The sequence below is a fragment of the Dasypus novemcinctus genome, chromosome 23, assembly GCF_030445035.2.
Source record: "Dasypus novemcinctus isolate mDasNov1 chromosome 23, mDasNov1.1.hap2, whole genome shotgun sequence".
NCBI lineage: Eukaryota > Metazoa > Chordata > Mammalia > Cingulata > Dasypodidae > Dasypus > Dasypus novemcinctus.
Window position 1 is genome coordinate 25,221,219 of NC_080695.1, and position 21,178 is coordinate 25,242,396.

At 36.1% G+C, this 21,178-nt stretch overlaps 1 protein-coding gene across 1 annotated transcript in view; it reads right to left on the reverse strand.

Moving 5' to 3' along the window:
- VKORC1L1 (vitamin K epoxide reductase complex subunit 1 like 1) overlaps positions 1 to 21,178 on the reverse strand; it is a 78,566-nt gene that overhangs the window by 4,042 nt on the left and 53,346 nt on the right. Inside the window, exon 2 of the mRNA XM_058286000.1 lies at positions 3,499 to 3,608. Within this exon, the coding sequence (XP_058141983.1) occupies positions 3,499 to 3,608 (110 nt within the window). The remainder of the gene's footprint in view (positions 1 to 3,498; positions 3,609 to 21,178) is intronic.

Consider the following 21,178-nt stretch of genomic DNA (forward strand, 5'->3'; position numbering starts at 1 on the left):
ATACTCCCAGGTGATATATCATTACTTTTTTCATAACTGGTGTTAGTTAGGATATGCACACAAAGAAAACATATGACCTTGCAACAATATTATGCAGTGAGGCTGATTTGTAAAAGAGACAGCCCCAACTTTCCTAATGAATGAAGGAACATGAGGACCACAACCTTCTCTTCCAAGCTGGATACGTTTGGTGAGATGCCCCTGGCCTTTTTACTACAGGCTCCCCATCTGTGGAAAGTAAACTTTGCTTTACTGTGTTTAGATCTAATTTCTCAAAAATCATAAGAGTAGATGATTAGACCAATGTGATGAAGAAGTTTTAAAAAAATCTTGATAAACGTTGCAGAAAGGACTCACCCTGGTGGATAAGGCAAACCACATTTGGCCCGTTGGCCACATGGGGTCAAACCAAACAAAGGAAAAAGCAGTTATGCATGCTTAAGTTTATGTGTAAACACCTGCCAGAATTCTGGACTTTTTCTGCTATCTTCACATGTATTGTTTTGTAATTTCCTATAACCAACAGTAGTGAGAACATGCGCGTTTATTTTCAAGAAAAGAGAAGGTAGGGCATATTAAACTGCCTCTTACCCAACGCTAATGGAATAAGAAAAACAGGAACAGGAAAAAAATAAGAAAAAGTGGTAATAAGTTTAAAGAGGTTAATTAAGGTGCTGAAATCCCTGGAGCCTGTTGGAGAAAAGCAAAGGTGATAAAAAGTTGACTATGGGCTATGGGTCAACCACAGGAGCTTGCCTTGCAGCTCATGGGTCTAGTCAGCTTCAGCTAATGATGCTTTCATAAGGCTCTTCAACACTAAGATGCCGTTGAATTACTTATGCCAGGGATTGGCAAATGTTACCCACCACCTGCCTTAGAAAATGTTTATTGAACCCAGCTACATTCACTTATGTATTGTCTGTGGCTGCTTTCACACTACAACAGCAAAGTTGAGTAGTTGTAATAGCCTGCAAAGCCTAAACTATTTTCTATCTGGCCCCCTACAGAAGAAATTTTTGCTGTCCCCCGACCCACACTAAACATCTAAAATTTCAAAAACTAATGCTGTCACCTTAATTTTATCTAAGAAAGCTAATTTCAAAATGACATGAGCAAGTTATTTAATTTCTCCATTTCTTTCCTCCATTGTAAAATTGAAATAGTCAAACCTAAGACTGTTAGGAGGGTTCAACAAGCTAATAAGTGTAAAGCTCCTTAGAATACTACCTAACACTTAGTAAGTGCTCTATAATACTAGCTATTCGTTAGATACATTAATATCAAACCTGTCCTAATGCCATGTAACTGGGTACCCTGTGGCTTGGAATAAAATCCCCAATGGAATTTCAAATATGCTGCAACTCTACATAAATGATGGTACAATCATGCAATGGAATATTGTGCAGTTGTAAAAAAGAATGAAGATGGAAAGATCACCAAGATACATCAGTCAAGCCAAAAACAAAGAACAAAGAAAGCAAGCTGTAGAACAGAGTGTATAGCATCTTCCTTTTATATTAAAAGAGGAGGAAAACTAAGAATATATAGTTGTAGTTTCTTGTACAAAGAGAAACAGGGTATAGGGGGACAGAAGTGGGAAAAGACTTTTCACTGGATACTATTTTATGCTTTTGACTTTTGAACCATGTGACTGTATTATTTATGGAAAAAAATTAAACTAAAAATGCTGTATCTCAAAGAACTTAGGAGGGAGTGACGATGCTGTGCTCTGGAAAACCATCAGGAATTCAAAGGTGTCTCCAGTGCTAAGAGCACTGACATGAAAAATGCACCTAGAGTCTGGGGGGGGGGGGGGGGGAAACGACTTCAAAAATTGTGTTACTACTTAAAATATGCAAATATAATAAAATTAACAAACTATAAATGAGTATTTCACTTCTTTCTCCAAAAATTAGTACATTTAAAAGCTTTTCTTAAGCTCTTTCAATAGGAAAACTGAACATTTTGGCTTATATTTTATATTCTTCTTTAGCATCCAAAGAAAACAAATATGTGGAAGAAAAAGTGAACACCCCCCCATGCCCCAGGTAATCACCAGACCCTTTTCTATGCATTTACATGTACATATATAAACATCCCTATTAGGCCATGATTTACCATTTTCACTGAATAAACTATCTTTCAGGATAGATCCACCTTTTCTTTTTAATGGCTACATAATATTTTCTAGTATGGATACACCTATTGCTAAGCTACTTCTCATTTTTTTGCTACTTTAAAATATACTGATGGAATCACAGATAAAGAATTACCAAGAAGCCAAACCAATAATGTGAATAATTAAAAGCAATTAAATAAAAAAAAAATACTGGTATGACTGTCCTTGTGCATGCATACATCTTTGTATTTCTTCAGAATAAATATGTAGACACAGAACTGGACAAACTTGATAGGACTATTGAGAAAAACTGAGATACACAATTTGCCTCATAACAAATCAAGATGGAAGAAGTTAAATATATTTTTAATAAATCACAGAGGGCTGGCAGATAATGGAATAAAATATTAATGACTAAATACAAAGACAAAAATGGGTGGATTTAACTCTAAAAGTATAAACCTTTTGTATAATACATATTCACAAAACATAAAGATAAAATATTTGTAACAAACATAAAAATGGACTATTATCAGGATTTCAATACCTAAATCGACAATGAAAGGAAATTAAAATATAACAAAATTAAAGTAATAATCTATTATATAACTATTAAATTAGAAATTTTATAGATAACTTTTTAAAAATGAACATTGGTGAAGCTTCCAGGAAACCAGGCAATTGGTTGAAAAGCAACTTGGCAATATGTATTAAGATCTGTAAAAAATATGTGTCTTTTGACTCATAATCCCATACCTGGAAATTTACTTTGTGGAAATAATTCAAAAGGGTGTGTGTGGGTGTGTGTGTGCATGGACTTTAAACAAAGGTATTCTGCAGCATTATTCAGAACATAAAAAATGTGAATCCTAGATGGCAATATAACAAAACATGTAAGAGGACAGACAAATATGGATACTATATAGACATAAGAGTCCACATAAAATTTAGTGAATAAAGAAGATAATGAAAATAGAGGATATATAAAAAGTGATGAAATTATGACTATCATTCACGTTTAATGTTTTCTCAATACATAATTTTAAAAATGGCTACAGTGTCTATAAAAAAGTAAGGAAAAAAGGTTTCAGGGAAGACTGGAGTAATAATTTCCCTAAATGGGACTCATGTTTTTAGATGGACTTCATGGGGTGCTGTTCTCTATGATCAAACAACAGCAGATAGCAAGTTCAGCATTATAGTCATCAAAATCTTAGTGAACAAAGTTTTCACAACACAAAAATGTGCTACAGATAGTGGTTCTATCATTAGCATATGGTTTTATTTAATATAAATACACACTTCAGTGCAAATATACAAAGTACTAAATGGAATATAACAAAATGAACTTATTTTTATATTGCTGCATAAATACTTACCAAGCAATAACTGTAGTATATAAAATATAAGTCCAAAGACACTGTTTGGCTGGTTTAATACACCATCCTTTCCAAAAATGGAACCCAAAAGACCAAATCCTCGACCCCATCTGTAAAATAAGGAAAACCAGTAACCCTATATTTGAGTTTCCCTATTTTTAAAAAATGTAAAATTACCAGAGAATGTCCAATTCTAAAATCAATTAAGTTGCCAAATTCCTTAAATGTCTTTTGTTTAGTGATATACCCCAAATAGGGCGGCAGATCATTTGATTGCTATATTGCATCTGATTGAAAATAATGATCTAAAATTAACATTTAAGTTGCTAATTTCTACACATATTTTTCCCAAAAGTAGAACAAAGTATTCTTTTTCTGATGACTTTAGTATTTGTAGAGGTGGCCTCTCAATTTAAGCCAGGGTTTCTCAGCAGCAGCACCATGGACATTTTGGGCCAGGTGATTAGTTGTGGTCGACTGTCCTATGTATTGCTGGATGTTCTAAAATCGTATCTTAAAAGCAAAAAGTTGATACAGTCTATGCCCCGTAAATTTTCATTTGCAGCTTAGCTGTTAAATTTGCATTTTAATGTTTTTGGACTCTTTCCTTCTTTAAAAGAAAAGGATTATTAAGTTCTTTTTTAAAAACTTAATGCAAATATCAAACTAACATTTATATTGGGGAAAAATCTTTGAAGATAAATTTAACTCCGAATAAGAATGCTTTCTAAATACCAAAAAGAAAACAACCTGTCTAATAAAACCTAAACTATGGTTCTGAAAATAAACTTGTTTTATCCTGAAAACAAGAATAAGTGATTCTTTTATTAGTCACACTTGTTTAACTGTACCCAGAATCCAAGAAATAGGGAAACCCCTTCATAATGATGACGCTGCAAAAGAAAAACCCCAATTTTACAATGAAGAGAGCCACAAAGATTTTTATTACAGTTTTACATTTCAAGGAACACAACAACATCTCCATTCTATTCATTATTTCACTCACCAAATATTTATTTATCACCTACTATGTGCAGGCACTGTTGGGTGCTAGGGTCCAGAAGTGAACAGTTCAGACAAAGTGCTACCCTTATGGAGCTTACATTTGATTCAGGAAACAGAAGCAATATGCATGTACACAAATATAAGTCACTTTCAGATACACAGAAAATTAGGGAGGAGGTGGTGGCTCTAGATCAGTGATTCCAAAAATTTTAAATGTCTATTCACTGCAAGTCATGTTAAAATGTAGATTTTGCTTCAGTGAGTTTGTAGTGGGGGCGGGGGTGGAGGACCTAGGAGTCCATATTCCCCCAAAAAATTCTCCCAGGAGATGCTGTCGCTGCTGGTTTGAAGACCACACTCAGAAGCACAGCTCTCAGTCGAGAAAGGTAGAGGAGCTACTCTAGCTATATGTCAGCGAGCGCCATTTTTTAGGAATTAAATTCTGAATCAAGTCCTAAAGGATGAGAAAAAAGCCAGTCTCTTAATAAATGCAAATGTAAAGGCCTAAGGGGCAGGAATGAGCTAAGACTCTGCAAAAGGCCCTCATGGCTGAGAAGAGTAATGAGGCAGGAGTGAAAGAATTACCCCAGGAGTCCAATCAGGGGTGGGAGGCTGAACCTGGGGCCTCGCATGTGGGAAGCCAGCCCTCAACCACTGAGCCACACTGGCGTCCCTGAGTTAGTTTTTTCATTTGTTTTCCTCGTTTTTTTTATCAGGAGGCACTGGGAACCAAACCTTGGACCTCCCCTTGAGCCACATGGCTCCCCCATATCCTTTAAACAGGGGAATAAGATAAGCTTATTTATGTTGTAAGATTATGTTGTAAGAGTTGGCAAGAGTGGGGAAGGGGAGAGACTAGATGTAATCAAACTTCTTAGCCTCCTCTGAAGTGGGAATTCCAATTTAAATCACTGCCTTTGGTAATGGAGATAATTGGGCACACTGCTTAAATGACCACACGCATGTGGAATTGGTTTAAATTCAAAGCACTAGTCTATGCCTATTATTCACACAGCCTTAAGTCAAATTTTCCCTTGAAAACAATACAGTATCCAACCAATGACTACATAATTTTATCAACGTAATACACGCATAAGGTTTAAGAATCAAACAACACCAAAGCTTTATAAAACAAAATAGACGAGTTCTCTATTTTAGCACCACCACCCCCATGCTCAGTTCTGTCCCCCAGAACTACCTCCACTTTTTTTACCTGTTTCCCTGTGTATTTACCTCCACACTTCTAAATAATATGTTTATAAATCTATTTCTTAATTTATCAATTCTCAATCTTTTGATATTCTAATATGGGAGATCAGAATACTGCTTTTTAAAAAAACTTTTAGTATAGAAAACTTCAAATATCCACAAAGTGAATAGAACAGAGTACTAAACCCCCATGTACCCATCACCCAGCTCCACTAATTGTGCCATTCTTGTTTCCTCTCCTCCTCTATCCATTTACCACTCGATATTACTATTTTTAGCCTTTTAAAGGTAATATTTATATATTTAATGCATAAATCTTAACTGTATAATTTTGACACCTGAGTAATTGATACCCCAGTTACCACATAAACACTTCCATCTCCCCAGTTTAGTTGCTCCGAATCCCTTCCAATTGCTTCTCACCTTGATTTTGATTCCCTTTGCCCTTCTACCCCCTGCCCCAGAGGCTTGCCAAACTTCTAAGAATCCAGCCTTGGAAGAAAAGCGAGAACACTCGTCTCCTGGATCCCAGTGCTGTGCTTTTCCCCTTGTGCCACATTAAGTTATAAAATGCAATTATTATTCCAATAATTTCACCCAAACAGAATAATCACTTATTTCCTTGAAAAATACAATTAATAAAGCTAATTTAACAAAGTTCTGTGACAACTGTTAACAGGCCAACTCCCAAGCACAGTAGACTGGCTCTACATAATATTGTTTTCCTTAGGAAGATGAGTAAAAGCAGATTTTCATAAATGACATCGTTTTAAAATCACCAGAGGTGGCATGAATCTCTTAAAAACCTCTTAGTGTATCCTGTTTTTCAAGTTGGAACTTTTGAAAATACTGTAGTTTTCCCCACTTCCAAAAACTGAACAGGACTATATGAATGCATTTGATGTGCTAAACTTTACCTCTGGTGTTACCATAGTTTTCTAACCATTTTTTCCTTGCCCCATCTATTTTTAAAATTCTATTATACTACTTATTCCCAGAGCTGTCCCAAATAATTTCTGGAACACGGTGGGATATCAACCATTTGAGCAAAAAGAAATTTGTTTTCTTAAAGTAAAAGGCACTATTTCATTTTGCTTTAGTATTGTAATCAGTGACGTGATTATGCAAAAAAGAATGATTCTCTCTCTCACCTTTGATTCTATGAAAGGTTCATCTTCAACCCAAATAAAAACTTCCTTCAGAAGTCTTGTTTTGGGGGGGAGGGGGCATAAACAACCAACATCACTTCCCTAAGGTATGAATGAGAAACTGCTGTTTCTGAACACTCTTAAATTTCCCAGACAAAACAAATCATTAAACCAGTGATTCTCCAACTCTGGTCTCTGTAGACCCTTTTGGAGATACACAAGGTCAAAATTATTTTCATGATAAATCTAAGACATTTATTTGTCTCTTTCACTCTCATTCTCTCAAGAGATACATGCAGGACGTGATGCTGTTAAGATACAGAAGACAAGATTCCAGTGGTCTTCTTACTCGTAAGGCAGACATTAAAAAGATTTGCAATAAGAGAAACAATGTCACCTTTTCACTAGGTTTTTGTTTATTTGGAAAAAGTTTTTGACAGATCTTTTATGTTAATATGTAATGGGTTTATTATTTTTTAGACAAATGAATAAAGTCCAGTTTTAAATTTCTAATATAGAAAACACCTAAATACAGCCCACATAAATACAAGCTTTTGAAGTCCTCAATAATTATTAAAAGTGTAAAGGTATCTTGCGATAAAAAAGTTTGAAAACCACTGTGTTCAACAAATTTCCATTAAAAACATGTAACAGTTCAGACAAATTTTTTAAAAATCAGGATTGGCTAAAATAGGGAGGACTTAAAATTTTTAAAAAATACTTTGCATTAAAATATATTGTATTTTTAAAAGATGTGATGGGTATTTTTTAAAAATGGGAAAAAAGTATTGATGAGGATGTTGAGAAATTGGAGCCCTTGTATACTGTTGGTAGAAATGTGAAATGGTATAGATACTGCAGTTGCTCAAAAAGTTAAACATAGAATTACCATATGGCCCAGCAATTTCACTCCTAGGTATATACCCAAAAGAACTGAAAACAGGTATTCAAACAAGTACTGATATATAAATGCACTATTTGCAATCATCAAAAAGTGGAACAAACCAAAGGTCCACCAGTAGATGAATGGATAAACCAAAAGTGGTATATCCATACAACAGAATATTATTCAACCATAAAAGGGAATGAAGTGCTACAACAAGGATGAACCTTGAAAACATTATGCTAAGTGAACAAGTCAGACACAGAGGCCACATATTGTATAATTCCACTCATATGAAATATATAGAATAGTTAAATCCATATATTTATAAGACAGAAAGTAGTTTAGCGGTTGCCAGGGGCTGGGGATGAAGGGAATGAGGAGTGATTGTTTAATAGATACAAGGATTCCTTTGGGGTTATGAAAATGTTTTGAAACTAGATAGAGGTGATGGCTGCACAATACTGAGTGTATGAAATGTTACTGAACTGTGCACTTTAAAATGGTTACTTTAAAAAAATTTTTAAACAAATCAATTTTGATACATTTAATAAAGCATAAATCCATCCAAAGTGTACAATAAATGGTATCTGATATAATTACATAGTTGTGCATTCATCACTTCAATCATTATTACAGCATTTTCATTATTCCAATAATAGTAATAACAAAAAACAGACAAAACTCATCACCTCTCAATCCCTCTATGTTTTCCCTGCTGTACATAGCTGCTATTCTTTTTCCATCTAAAATGGTTACTTGTATGGTAAGCCAATTTCACCTAATTAAAGAAAAGATTTGAATAGTGGGATGACAGGTAATTTTTATTTTCATTTTTAAACTTCTTAAAAAACAAATTTCTTTTTTGAAAATGACAAGCTTGTACCAGGAAATGGCTTCATTCCCATGACACCATGGGTCAAATCTAAACTTATTTTAGCCAAAATATCTGTGTATTTTTTCAAATTACCTTAAGAGACAAAAGGGTCATAACCATAACCACTAAACTAGAAGAATGGATCCTGGAAAGCATACCAAAAGGAGACAGTACAGGTACTGGGCTTAGCCTGGCATCTGGTAATATAATATGTTCAATGAACACTTAAGATTACTATTATGTGAAATACTGAGGAACTTGATGGAAGACTTGTCATTTGGTAAGTTAGTTTTCATCTGTTTAAGTTTTATTAAAGTTATACACACCCATTTACAGTTTTAAAAATCAGTTTCCATTATTTATCATTGTTAGATATAATCTAATCACTATATGGTAGGCTGGACTGGCATTTAGAATTCTTTCACTTTCCCCTCTTCCCACTCACCCTTTTATCACAATATTTAGTTATATCTCAACTGTTGGTTAAATCAACATATATTGTTTATGTTGTAATCACTGCATTGCTCAATAACAAGTTAAGAAAGGTCTGTTCTGTTATAATGCAAGTGTCCCTAACATGAATCAAGTCATTGGTGACTTGATACCAGCATGTAAAAGTTTTACACCACTGAATAACAGAGGCTGAATGCAAAGTACACAAATGAGGTTGAATACAGGAAGCCACAGAGAAATGAAGCCCACACCATGGGTTGGCTCTTTGCTTCCAGAAAACTGCTCAGATTGGGGAAAAGTGGTTTTCCCCAATCTTGGTAGGTTTTCCTAACTCAACTGCTATGGTCTTTCCTTATATCCCCATTCACCAAACTTCCTTCACATTTCCAGTACTTTTATTAGGAGTTGTTAGTTTTCCTTCATCATCTGTTTACAAAGTTACATAGGCTTTGAGTGGTCCATCCCAACGCTTATTTTACCATAAGCCCAAGTACCATTTACATATAGAAGAGTACACACAAGTATAAAAGCTCAATGAGGTAAAAAAAAAAACCAAAAAAACAAAAACTAAGAAAACAAAGAATAAACCCCAGCCAAACAAAAAACACTCAGTGAAAATCTTCATGAGCTGAATGTATTTGTGCAACAGCTTCTAGATCAAATAAAGCAATGCCAGTACCTCAGAAGCTCCCTCATACACCCTTTCCAGTCACTCCACCCACAGGATAACTATTATCTTGATTTTTTAAAAAAATAGCTCAATGAATATCTTAAGTTACCCTTGTAACCACCACCCAACCCAGGTCAAGAAACAGAACTTTGCTATTGCCTTCATGTTCCCCCAACAACCCAGTCAAATGCCCTTTCTTCCCCTCCAAAAGCATCCACTATCCTAGACTTTTATCCTTGAGTTTCTATAAGGTTTTAACATAAGGGAGCATTCCTAGACACTACACTTTAATGCTGCCCAACCCCCATCCCCTTTTACTTGATAAGTCTTTTAAATCTCTTTTTTAGCTATAGGTTCCTAGTCATGGTATCTTTTTTTTACTACTTTATTTTTTTAAGAGCATTTTAGGTTTATAAAAAAACTGAACGGAAAGTACAGTTCCCATACATGCATTCCTTTCCATACTACTTCTTTAAATTTATAACCCTAAACATAAATAAAAAAGAAGAGGTAAAATCAAAGACTAAACTGCACATCTGGAGGAACTAGAAAAAGAAGAGCAAACTAAACCCAAAGCAAGCAAAAGGAAAGAAATAACAAAGACTGAAGCAGAAATAAGTGAAATTGAGAATTTAAAAAATCAATAGCATTAATAAAACCAAAGGTTGGTTCTTTGAAACAATCAATAAAAGTGACAGGCCCTTAGCTAGACTAACAAAGGAAAAAAGAGAGAAAATGCAAATTTAAAAAATCAGAAATAAAAAGGGGGACATTATTAGTGACCCCACAGAAATAGAAAGGATTGTAAGAGGATATTATGAACACCTATTATGCTAACAGATTAGACAACCGAGATGAAATGAACAGATTCCTCAAAACACATGACCAACAACCTAAACTGACTCTAAAAGAAATAGATCTCAACAAACCAATTACAAATAATGAGATTGAATTGGTCATCAAAAACCTCCCAACAAAGAAAAACCAAGACCAGATGGCTTTATAGGTGAGTTCTACCAATCATTCCAAGAAGAATTAATGCCAACCTTGCTCAAAGTCTTCCAAAAAATTGAATAGGAGGGAACACTACCTAACTAATTCTATGAGGCCAACATCACTCAAATACCAAAGCCAGATAAAGATACCACAAGAAAAGAAAATTACTGACCAATTTCTCTTATGAATACAGATGCAAAAATCCTCAACAAAATACTTGCAAATCGAATCCAACAGCACATTAAAGGAATCATACACCATGATCAAGTGGTTTTTATTCCAGCTATGCAATGGTTGCTCAACACAGGAAAACCAATTTATGTAATACACCACACCACATTAACAAAACGAAGGGGAAAAAAGCACATCATTATCTCCCATCAATACAGAAAAGGCATCTGACAAAATCCAGCGTCCTTTCTTGATAAAAACACTTAGAAAAATAGCAAAAGAAGTAAACTTCCTCTACATGATAAAAAGCATACATGAAAAACCCACAGCTAACATCATACTCAATGGTGAAAGAATGAAAGCTTTCCCTTTAAGATCTGGAACAAGACAGGGACACCTACAACAGTTATAAAACACTATAATGGAAGATCTAGCCAGAGCAGTTAGGGAAAAAAAAAAGAAAAGGCATCCAAATTGGAAAGAAGGAAGTGAAACTTTCCCTGTTTGCAGATGACATGATCCTATATATAGAGTCCCCAAAAAATCTACAAGAAGGTTACTAGCAATAATAAACAAATTCAGCAAAGTAGCGGGATACAAGATCAACACACAAGACTCATTAATGTTTCTATACATTAGTAATGAGCAATCTGAGGGGGAAAATCAAGAGAAAATTTCCACTGAAGAATCAAATATCTAGGAATAAAGTTAACCAAGGATATAAAGGACTTACATGCAGAAAACTACACTACTTTGCTAAGAGAAATCAAAGAAGATCTAAGTAAGAGGAAAAACATGCCATGTTCATGTATTGGAAGACTAAATATTGTTACGATGTCAATTCTACCCAAAATGATTTATAGATTCAACACTATCCAAATCAAAATTCCAACAGCCTACCTTGCAGAAATGGAAAAGCCAATTATCAAATTTCTTTGGAAGGGTAAGAGACTCCAAATAGCCAAAAACATCTTGAAAAATAAGACTGAAGTTGGACAACTCACACTTCCTGACTTTAAAGCATACCACAAAGCTACAGTGGTTAAAACAACATGGTACTGGCACAAGGATAGATATATGACCAATGAAACAGAATCAAGAGTTCAGATATAGATCCTCACAGCTATGGCCAATTGATTTTTGACAAGGCTTCCATGTCCACTCAATTGGGAAAGAATCATGCTGGGACAACTGGATATCCATATGCAAAAGAATGAAATTGGGAAAGCAGATTTGGCCCAAATGAAAGAGCGTCCACCTACCATATGGGAGGTCCAGGGTTCAAACCCAGGGCCTCCTGACCCATGTGGTTAGCTGGCCCACGCGCAGTACTGATGCACGCAAGGAGTGCCGTGCCACGCAGGGGTGTCTCCTGTGTAGGGGAGTCCTACTTGCAAGGAGTGCGTCCCCACAAGGAGAGTTGCCCTATGCAAAAAAAGCACAGCCTGCCCAAGAGTGGCACCACACACATGGAGAGCTGACCCAGCAAGATGATGCAACAAAAATAGACACAGATTTCTAGTACCATTGACAAGAATGCAAGAGGACACAGAAGAACACACAGCAAATGGACACAGAGAGAAGAGAGAAATAAATAAATAAATCTTAAAAAAAAAAAAAAAGAATGAAATTGGATCCCTATCTCACATAATGTATTAACCAAAGGAGTGCTGATGCAAAGTACCAGAAATACATTGGCTTTTAGAAAGGGTATTAATTTGGGGTAAAAGCTTACAATTACAAGGCCCTAAAGAGTTCAACTCAAGGTACCATAAGAGGTACTTTCTTACCCAAGTCGCCACGTGATGAAGCAAGATGGCAGGTGGTCTCTGCCTGGTCTCTTCTTCCTTCTTCTTAAGGCTCTGTGGACCCAGCTTCTTTGGGTCTCAGCTGTAGGCTGGCATAGGGCTTGTCTCTCTGCCCAGAGTCCCAGAATCAAAGTTCTTTCCTCTGGCATCTATGGAGCTCTTTCTCTTTTCTTGTTTATCTTCCTCTGTGTCTTCTTGAGTGAGTGTCTGTTTATATCAGCCCATCAAGGGGGTGGGACCTTAACCTGAGTTACACCCTACTGACAAATCAAAACCTCTAATCTTAAAATAATTTAATCAAAGACATCTCCGCTGAATCTAATACAGTCAAAGGGGATTACACCCAGAGGAAGAAACCAGTTTACAAACATAATCCTTCTTTTTTTGAATTCATAAATAATATCAAACTGCGACACACCATACACAAACATTGACTCAAAATGGATCAAAGTCTGAATGTCAAAGATGTACTGTGTTAATAATAGGAGGGGTATGGAAAAAATATGCCAAATGTAAGCTATGGATTATAGTTAGTAGGTAATAGTCTGATATTATCTCACAATCTGTAACTAATATTCCACAATGGTGTGGTATTTGTTTTATGGGAATTTTATACATGTGCATGATTGTTTTTTAAGTTCACAACTTCTGTAATAAAAATACATTTTAAAAAATGAAATGGATCAAAGATCTGAATATAAGAACCAGGACTATAAAACCCCTTGAGGAAAACAGAGGGAAGCATCTTCAAAATCTTGTATTAAGCAATGGTTTCTTATACTTTACACCCAAAGCACAAACAACAAAAGAGAAAAATAGATGAATGGGACCTCTTCAAAAATTAAAAACTTTGGAAAGCGGATGTGGCTCAACTGATAGAGCATCCACCTACCATATAGGAGGTCCAGGGCTCAAACCCAGGGCCTCCTGACCCATATAGTGAGCTGGCCCACACGCAGTGCTGAAGTACACAAGGAGTGCTGTGCCACACAGGGTTGTCCCCCGCATAGGGGAGCCCCATGCACAAGGAGTGCACCTCGTATGGAGAGTCGCCCTGTGCGAAAAAAGTGCAGCCTGCCCAGGAGTGGCACCACACACATGGAGAGCTGATGCAGCAAGATGACGCAACAAAAAAGAGATACAGATTCCCGGCGCTGCTGACAAGAATCAAAGCGGACACAGAAGAACACACAGTGAATGGAGACAAAGAAAGCAGACAGCTGAGGGGGAGGGGAGAGAAAGGGGAGGGAAATAAATAAAAAATAAATCTTTAAAAAAAAAATTAAAAACGTTTGTACATCAAAGGACTTTGTCCTTAAAGTGAAAAGATAACCAATCAATGGGAGAGGATATTTAGAAACCACCTATCCAATAAGGGTTTAATATCCAGAATATATAAAGAAATCCTACAATTCAACAATAAAAAGACAACCCAATTAAAAAGTGAGCAAAAGATTTGAATAGACATTCCTTCAAAGATGACATATAAATGGATAAAAAGCATATGAAAAGATGCTCAATACTACTGTTAGAGAAATGCGAATCAAAACCACAATGAGAAATCATTACACACCTAGTAAAAAAAATGGAAAACTACAAGTGTTGTAGAGGATGTGGACAAATAGGAACATTTCTTCATGGCTGGTGGGAATGCAGCCACTGTGGAAGACAGTTTGGCAGTTCCTCTGGAAACTAAGTATAGAATTACCATATGACCTGGCAATCCCAGTACAAAGCATATACCCAAAAAAATTAAAAGCAGAGACTCAAACAGGTATTTGCACACTGATGTTCACTGGGACATTATTCACAATTGCCAAAAGATGGAAGCACCCAAGTGTATATCAAGCAATGAGTGGGTAAACAAAATGTGGTGTATATTTACGATGGAATATTATTCAGCCATAAAAAGGAATGAAGTCCTGAAGCATGCAACAACATGGGTGAACCTTTATGTGGAGTAAAATAAGCCAGACACAAAAGAAATATTGCATGATCTCACTGAGTGAAGTAATTACAATAAGCGAACACATAAGTTAGAATCTAGAATACAGGTTACCAGGGGATGGACTGGGGTTAGAGAATGGGGAGTTAGTTTATGCTTAATTTGTACTAAAACCCTATTTCAGTTATTATAAAGGTTTGGAAATGAATGGGTATGACAGCAGCACATTATTTTGAATGTACTCAAACAATCACTGAATTATATAGGTGAAGATGGTTTAAAGGGAAAACTAGAACATATATGTAACTAGAATAAAATTTAAATGATAAAACAGTACTATATAACACTATATACCTAATTGTGGACAAATGACTAGTTAATAGAACAAGTATAAGGACTCTCTTTCATGAATTATAACAAATGTATGATACTAATACAATGTGTTAATAATAGGGTGGTAAATAGGAAAAATACACCTAATATATAAAAAAAATACAACTAATATAAACTATGGTTAACTATTTTAATAACTTACTTTAATAATTTTTCATCAATTGTAACAAAGGTAACTACTGTTAAAAAATCGAATTATTTTTAAAAGTGGTATCATCAATTGCAAAAAATGTTCCATACCAATGCAAGGCAAGGTGTTGGTGGTAGGGGGAAATCTCTATTTGTAAACATGACACTTAGTCGAATAGCCCAGAGGTTACAAAAAAGCTCCTAGAATTAATAATTGAGCTTAGTAAGATCACACAACTCAAAGTGAATATAGAAATATCAACTGTATTTCCAAATAGTAGCAACAACTGGAAATTTTTAAAAATTTAAATGCCATTTGGAATAGCACAAACACACACAAATTAAAACTAAATACACGGAAAGAGATACTGCCTTCATGGATCGGAAGACTCAATATTGTTAGGATATTAATATCCCCTAGAATGCAATTCCAATCAAAATACCAGTAGGAATTTTTATAGATAATGACAAATTTATATAGAAAGGGAAAGAAACTAAAAAAGCCAAAACTGTTTTGGAAAAAAAAAAGTTGGAGAAGACATTAATTTCAAAACATTCTAAAGCTACAGTCATCAAGAGAGTGTAACATGGTAAAAGGACAGACTGATTAGAGTAGAATATAAACACGGAAATAGGTACAGTTGGTGATTTAACAAAAGTGCAAAGGCAAGTCAATAGAGAAAGGAAAGTCTTTTCCACAAATGGTACTGGAACAATTGGACATCCATAAAAAAAAAAAAAAAAAAAAAAAAAAGAACTTGTCACATACTTCATAATCTAAAAACTATCTACAATGAAAACACTGATAAGTTGGATTTCATCAGCACTTAAAACTTTTTCTCTGTAAAAGACATTAAGACAATGAAAAGAGAAGCCAGAAAATATTTGCAAATTACATATCCAATAAAGGACTTGTATTCAGAATACAGGAATTAAAATTCATCTGTGAGAAAACAAACCCAATTAAAAAGGCAAAAGATATAAACACTTCACATGAATAGATGGTCAACATCTTTAGTCATTATGGAAAAGCAAATTAAAACTCCAAAACTAAAATATACCACCACACACCTATTAGAATGGCAAATGTAACAAAACAAACCTGAATGCTGATAAGGATCAGAAGCAACTGGAACTCTCATACATTATTGGTGGTAATACAAATGGTACAGAGACTTTAGAAAACAGATTGGCAGTTTCTTATGAAGTTAATCCAAAACTTAACCATATGAACCAGCAGTTCCAACTCTGTTTACTAAAGAGAAACAAAAACTTATGCTTGGGGAGCAGAAGTGGCTCAAATGGTTGGGTTCCTGCTTCTCACATGGGAAGTCCTGGGTTCAGTTCCTAGTGCCTCCTAAAAACAAAAAATGACCAAAAAAAGCAAACAAATTGAAAAAAAAAAAAAAAGGGCCAACTCAGGGGAGCTGATGTGTCTCAGTGGCTAAGTGCTGGCTTCCCACATATGATGTCCCGGTTTCAATCCCAGCCTCAGTACCTTAAAAAAAAAAAAAGACTAGCTATTATAAAATTCCATTCATATGACAGCCTAGAAAAAGCAAAACTTTAGGGACAGAGAATAGATAAATGTTTGCCAGGGTTTAGGGATGCAGGAGGACTGACTACAAAGGTGAAATGTTTTGATGCTGATGGTGGTGGTAGATATCCAATTGTACATATTTGTCTAAACTCAAAGAACTGTAAGCTAAATAAGTGCAGTTCACTGTATGTAAATTTAAAGGTGGGATGGACTTTCTGTGATTGGGTGTGGTTTTGTCAACATTAGATGTTACCATATACAGATAGCTAATCATATCATAGGGCTCCCCAATTGTCAGAATCTGTATATTTTTTTCCTAGAAAGTTTATTCAGAAAAAATTAAAATAAAAAAATCCACCAGTCTCCTGCTGCTAAGTGTAGGGACAGGGATGAAGATGTCTGCCAGGTAATGTTCTCAGAGCTGAGAGGTAGAAGAAAGAAGGAGATCAGTTACAAATGTCTGGATGTAAATTACTGAAAACCTCTAAATAATAACTTAATAATTAAGTCATTTATTTTTCTTACTAACAAGCAATCTTAAGGTAGACAATGCAGGCTGATACAGCTGCTCAAGGATGTCACCCAGGAATCAGGCATCATCTCTCTTCCCAATCAACTGTCCCTATCATGTGGCTTTTGTCCATCCATACACCAGGCAGGATTCAAAGATTAAGGACAAAAACAAGTCTAGAACTTTAACCTATAACTCACTGGACAGAATTATATCTATTGTGCAGGCTCAGGAAACAGGGGAAGTTAAGTACTTTTATTGGAGCATACTGTTGCCCTGAACAACAACAAAAAAAAGGGGAGGAAGGGGAGGATCCTGGCAACTTGCAATGTCTACCATAAAATCTTAACGTATTGTTTCCATTCAGTCTTCATTTTTTTTAGTAAGGTGTCTCTTATTAATTTGTGCCCAAGGCATTTGGAACCTCCTTCTTTCAAATTTTCCACAAAATAAACCCCTACGCAGATGAAGGAAGGACAGCTTCCTGCCCACCTGGAATAAGGTAAAAAACATGCAGAACAGCTTAACTGGCCAAACAATCTCTCAGTTTCAAACCTCAAACTTCATCCTTTTCTTCAGAGGTATTTCTTGTACCTTTCTGTTTGGTAATCAACTCTGTAATTGCTTGGATTTTATACTTTTCTGCTTTGCTAATTTTTCTACCTGCTTTTCAATCTGGAACCATTTGTTTGTCAGCTGTGTGTCTTCTATTTTTTATGTCCTTGTGATTTTATAGAATTTATTTTATTCCTTTACTCTCATTTCCATGGGATTTCCTGAGGGTGTAGAGAGACACACATGCATAAAATCCATTATGATTATTTGGAAATTTAAAATTCACATATTCAAATTTTATTAAAGACCTATATGCAAAGCACTAGGGGTTTTGGAATTGGGCGTAAAAAGATGAATCACAGCCCTAACCTCAAGAAGCTTAATCTTACAGAGCAGAGAGAAAAAACATATTCAGAAACAATGCAAAGTAATAAATACTGCAAAGCACTTATGAACACAAATGAAGAGGGCTTAATTCTGTCTGAGGGAATTAACAAGATATCATGGCATTGATCAGAGGGATAAGAATTGGAAAGAGACTACTGCAAGTTCAGGTGAAATGTGAAGGACTGAATTAGGACCTGAGCACCAAAGATGGATTCAAAAGATATTTAGGAAGTAAAACTGACAGGATTTGGAAAATAAATGTATCATGGAGAAATGATGTCCAGGATGACTGGGTAAATGGTGAGGTCATTTTTGGGACAAAGCCTATGGGAGGAGGAACAATAACAACCAAGTTTAGTTTTGACATGTGGAGTTTTCAGTACCTCAGAGCACATGTTCAATAACGAGCTCCCCCCGCCCCCCCAAATCTGAAAGTTCAAAGATGGATCTAAAATGTAGATTTACAAGTATAATTTTAAAAACTACAGCCATCAATAAGATAGCTCAGGGAGAATATTCAGAGAAAAGAAGACTGTGAATGGAATCCTGGGGTGAATCAAAATCTAAGAGAAGGAACCCATGAGGGTAAGTGAAAATGAGCTAGAACAGAAGGAGAACCAGGAGAGCACACAAGAAAGCATGAGAGAAAAAGAGAGAGAGAGAGAGAGATTTTTAGAAAGAATACAACAATCAATATCAAATCCTGAGGAAAAAACTGGTAAAATACAGAGTAAAAGGTACTTCTTAAATCTGACAATGAAACTACCATGGCCTACTTTTTCAGGATTAATCATGACTTAAAAGAGTGGGTAGACATTAACTGTCAATCCTCACCACCTCCCAAATCCATATAGATAAAACTAAGCATTTGGTCATTTGTCTGTTACCACATTTGCAAAAATAGCTAGATAGATTTTCATAAAATTAAAGACCATGTAGCAAACAAAAAAATTTACAATGAGTGCAAATACACTGTAAAAGTCTAACAGCACAGTGGGGAAAAAACAGGTGGTTTTATTCCATCAGGGTTGGCAAGCTATGGTCCATAAGCCAAACCGGGCCTACTGCTTGGTTTTATACGCAGAGTTTCATTGGAAAACAGTCAGTCTCATTCATACTTTCTATGGTTACTTTTACATTAGAATAGTATAGGCCATTCTAATGTATGGCAGAGACAATAAGATCGGCAAAGCTAACGTATTTATTATTTGGTTGTGGCAGTTTGAAGCTTTTGGGGACCCCAGAAAATCCTGTTTTTAAAGCTAACCCATTCCTGTGCATATAAACCTATTGTAGGTAGGACTTTTTTGGTTAAATTACTTCCATCAGGGGCCTTTGACTAGACTGTGTGACCCTGGATGGGTCTTAATCCCCTTACTAGAGTCCTTTATAAACGGAGACAAAGAAAAACTCCTAGAAGCTGAGAGAGGAAGCCAGAAGATGAAGCAGTGAGACCCAGAGAAAACTGGAGGCAGCCAGAAGCTCAAAGGAACTAAGCCTGTAGAAGGCAGAGGCTGGCAGGTGCCACCATTTTACCCTGCCATGTACTGCTCACCGAGTACAATGTCCCTATTAATCAAAACTAAACTGTTATAGAATATATGGATATGTTATAGCATCCAGATGAACAGAGGCTGAAGATTAGAGAAGTTTGCTGCCAAGTATCTGACTGGCCAGTATAAGTGAGCTGATATTTAACTTGGTGTATTTACCACGGTCCAGGGTATGGCTTTGGGATATGCCTAGCCTCAGTAAGCCATGTGTGAAGATATTAGAGCATACGGTGTCCCTACTGGGAAGCTTACCTTGACTAGGTCACACTATGCTTTAGGCTCATAAGTGTCAATACATTAGAGCTTTAGAACTCAATCATTTCAAGTGTCCCTATACCTGAAAAGGAAGGATTCATAATTAGGTTGGAAAAGCTGACAGCCCATCTTTATCTCAGGAACTATCAAGACTGTCCCCATTATGACTCACATAATTCCTTTTACACATCACTGCAAGAGGTCAAACTTCCTATAAGTCCTCTGTCATCACATGAATCTCACACTGCTCTGTACTTTGCATTAAAATCTAATTTCTTATTCTTCTTCTCCCAAATCCTTCAGGTATTCCTCTGAAATTTCTGCTCATTGATCAATAAGTGCTCTTTAACCTAAAAAAAAAAATCTTTTCTGCTTTCCCTTAGCTCCTCCCTGACAACATGAATTTCCACTCACATGGTGACACTTTTTCCCTCCTACTCCTCGTTTGTCATGACCAGGATGGAAAATACCCTTTTTCTTGCTTCTCAATTTTGCTTTCAGGAGTTTGCTCCTCTTCTCTTTCAAAACAACCTGCTCCTTGGAGGTGCGCTTCAACTTAACATTACGCGTGCCCCACCCACCACTCTCACTGTTGCCACCTACCAGCCCTAAGATCACACTCATTGTCACACCTTCACACGCCCTCATTCAAGGAAGCTCCTGGTTTACTGTCTTATTCAATCACATCAATTTCCTCCTTAATAACTCCAAATCAGTTGCCCATTCCCATGATCAACCCTCTACCCTGTCATCACCAGAAAAGTAGGAGAATAGGACAGAAGCAATATTTGAAGAGATAATGGTCAAGAATTTTCCAAAACTGAAGAAAGACACCAAAGTCATATATTCAAGAAGTGCTGAAACCCAACCAGGACATATAAACACATGCAAATAAATGCATCACAGTAAAACAATAAGAGAAAATAAGGAATCTTAAAAAGCAGCAATAGGGAAACAGATGTGGCTCAAATGATAGGGCTTCCGCCTACCATAGGGGAGGACCCAGGTTCTATCCCTGGGGCCTCTTGGTGAAAAAGAAGAAAATGTATGCCTGCAAGGCAAGCCAGTGCGAGCCAGTGCCCATGTGGTGAACCAAAAGTGCCTGCGCGGCAAGTTGAGTGCCCACGCAGCAAGCTGAGTGCCCATGTGGCAAGCCGAGTGCCTGCGTGGTCAGCCAGTGCCCACACATATG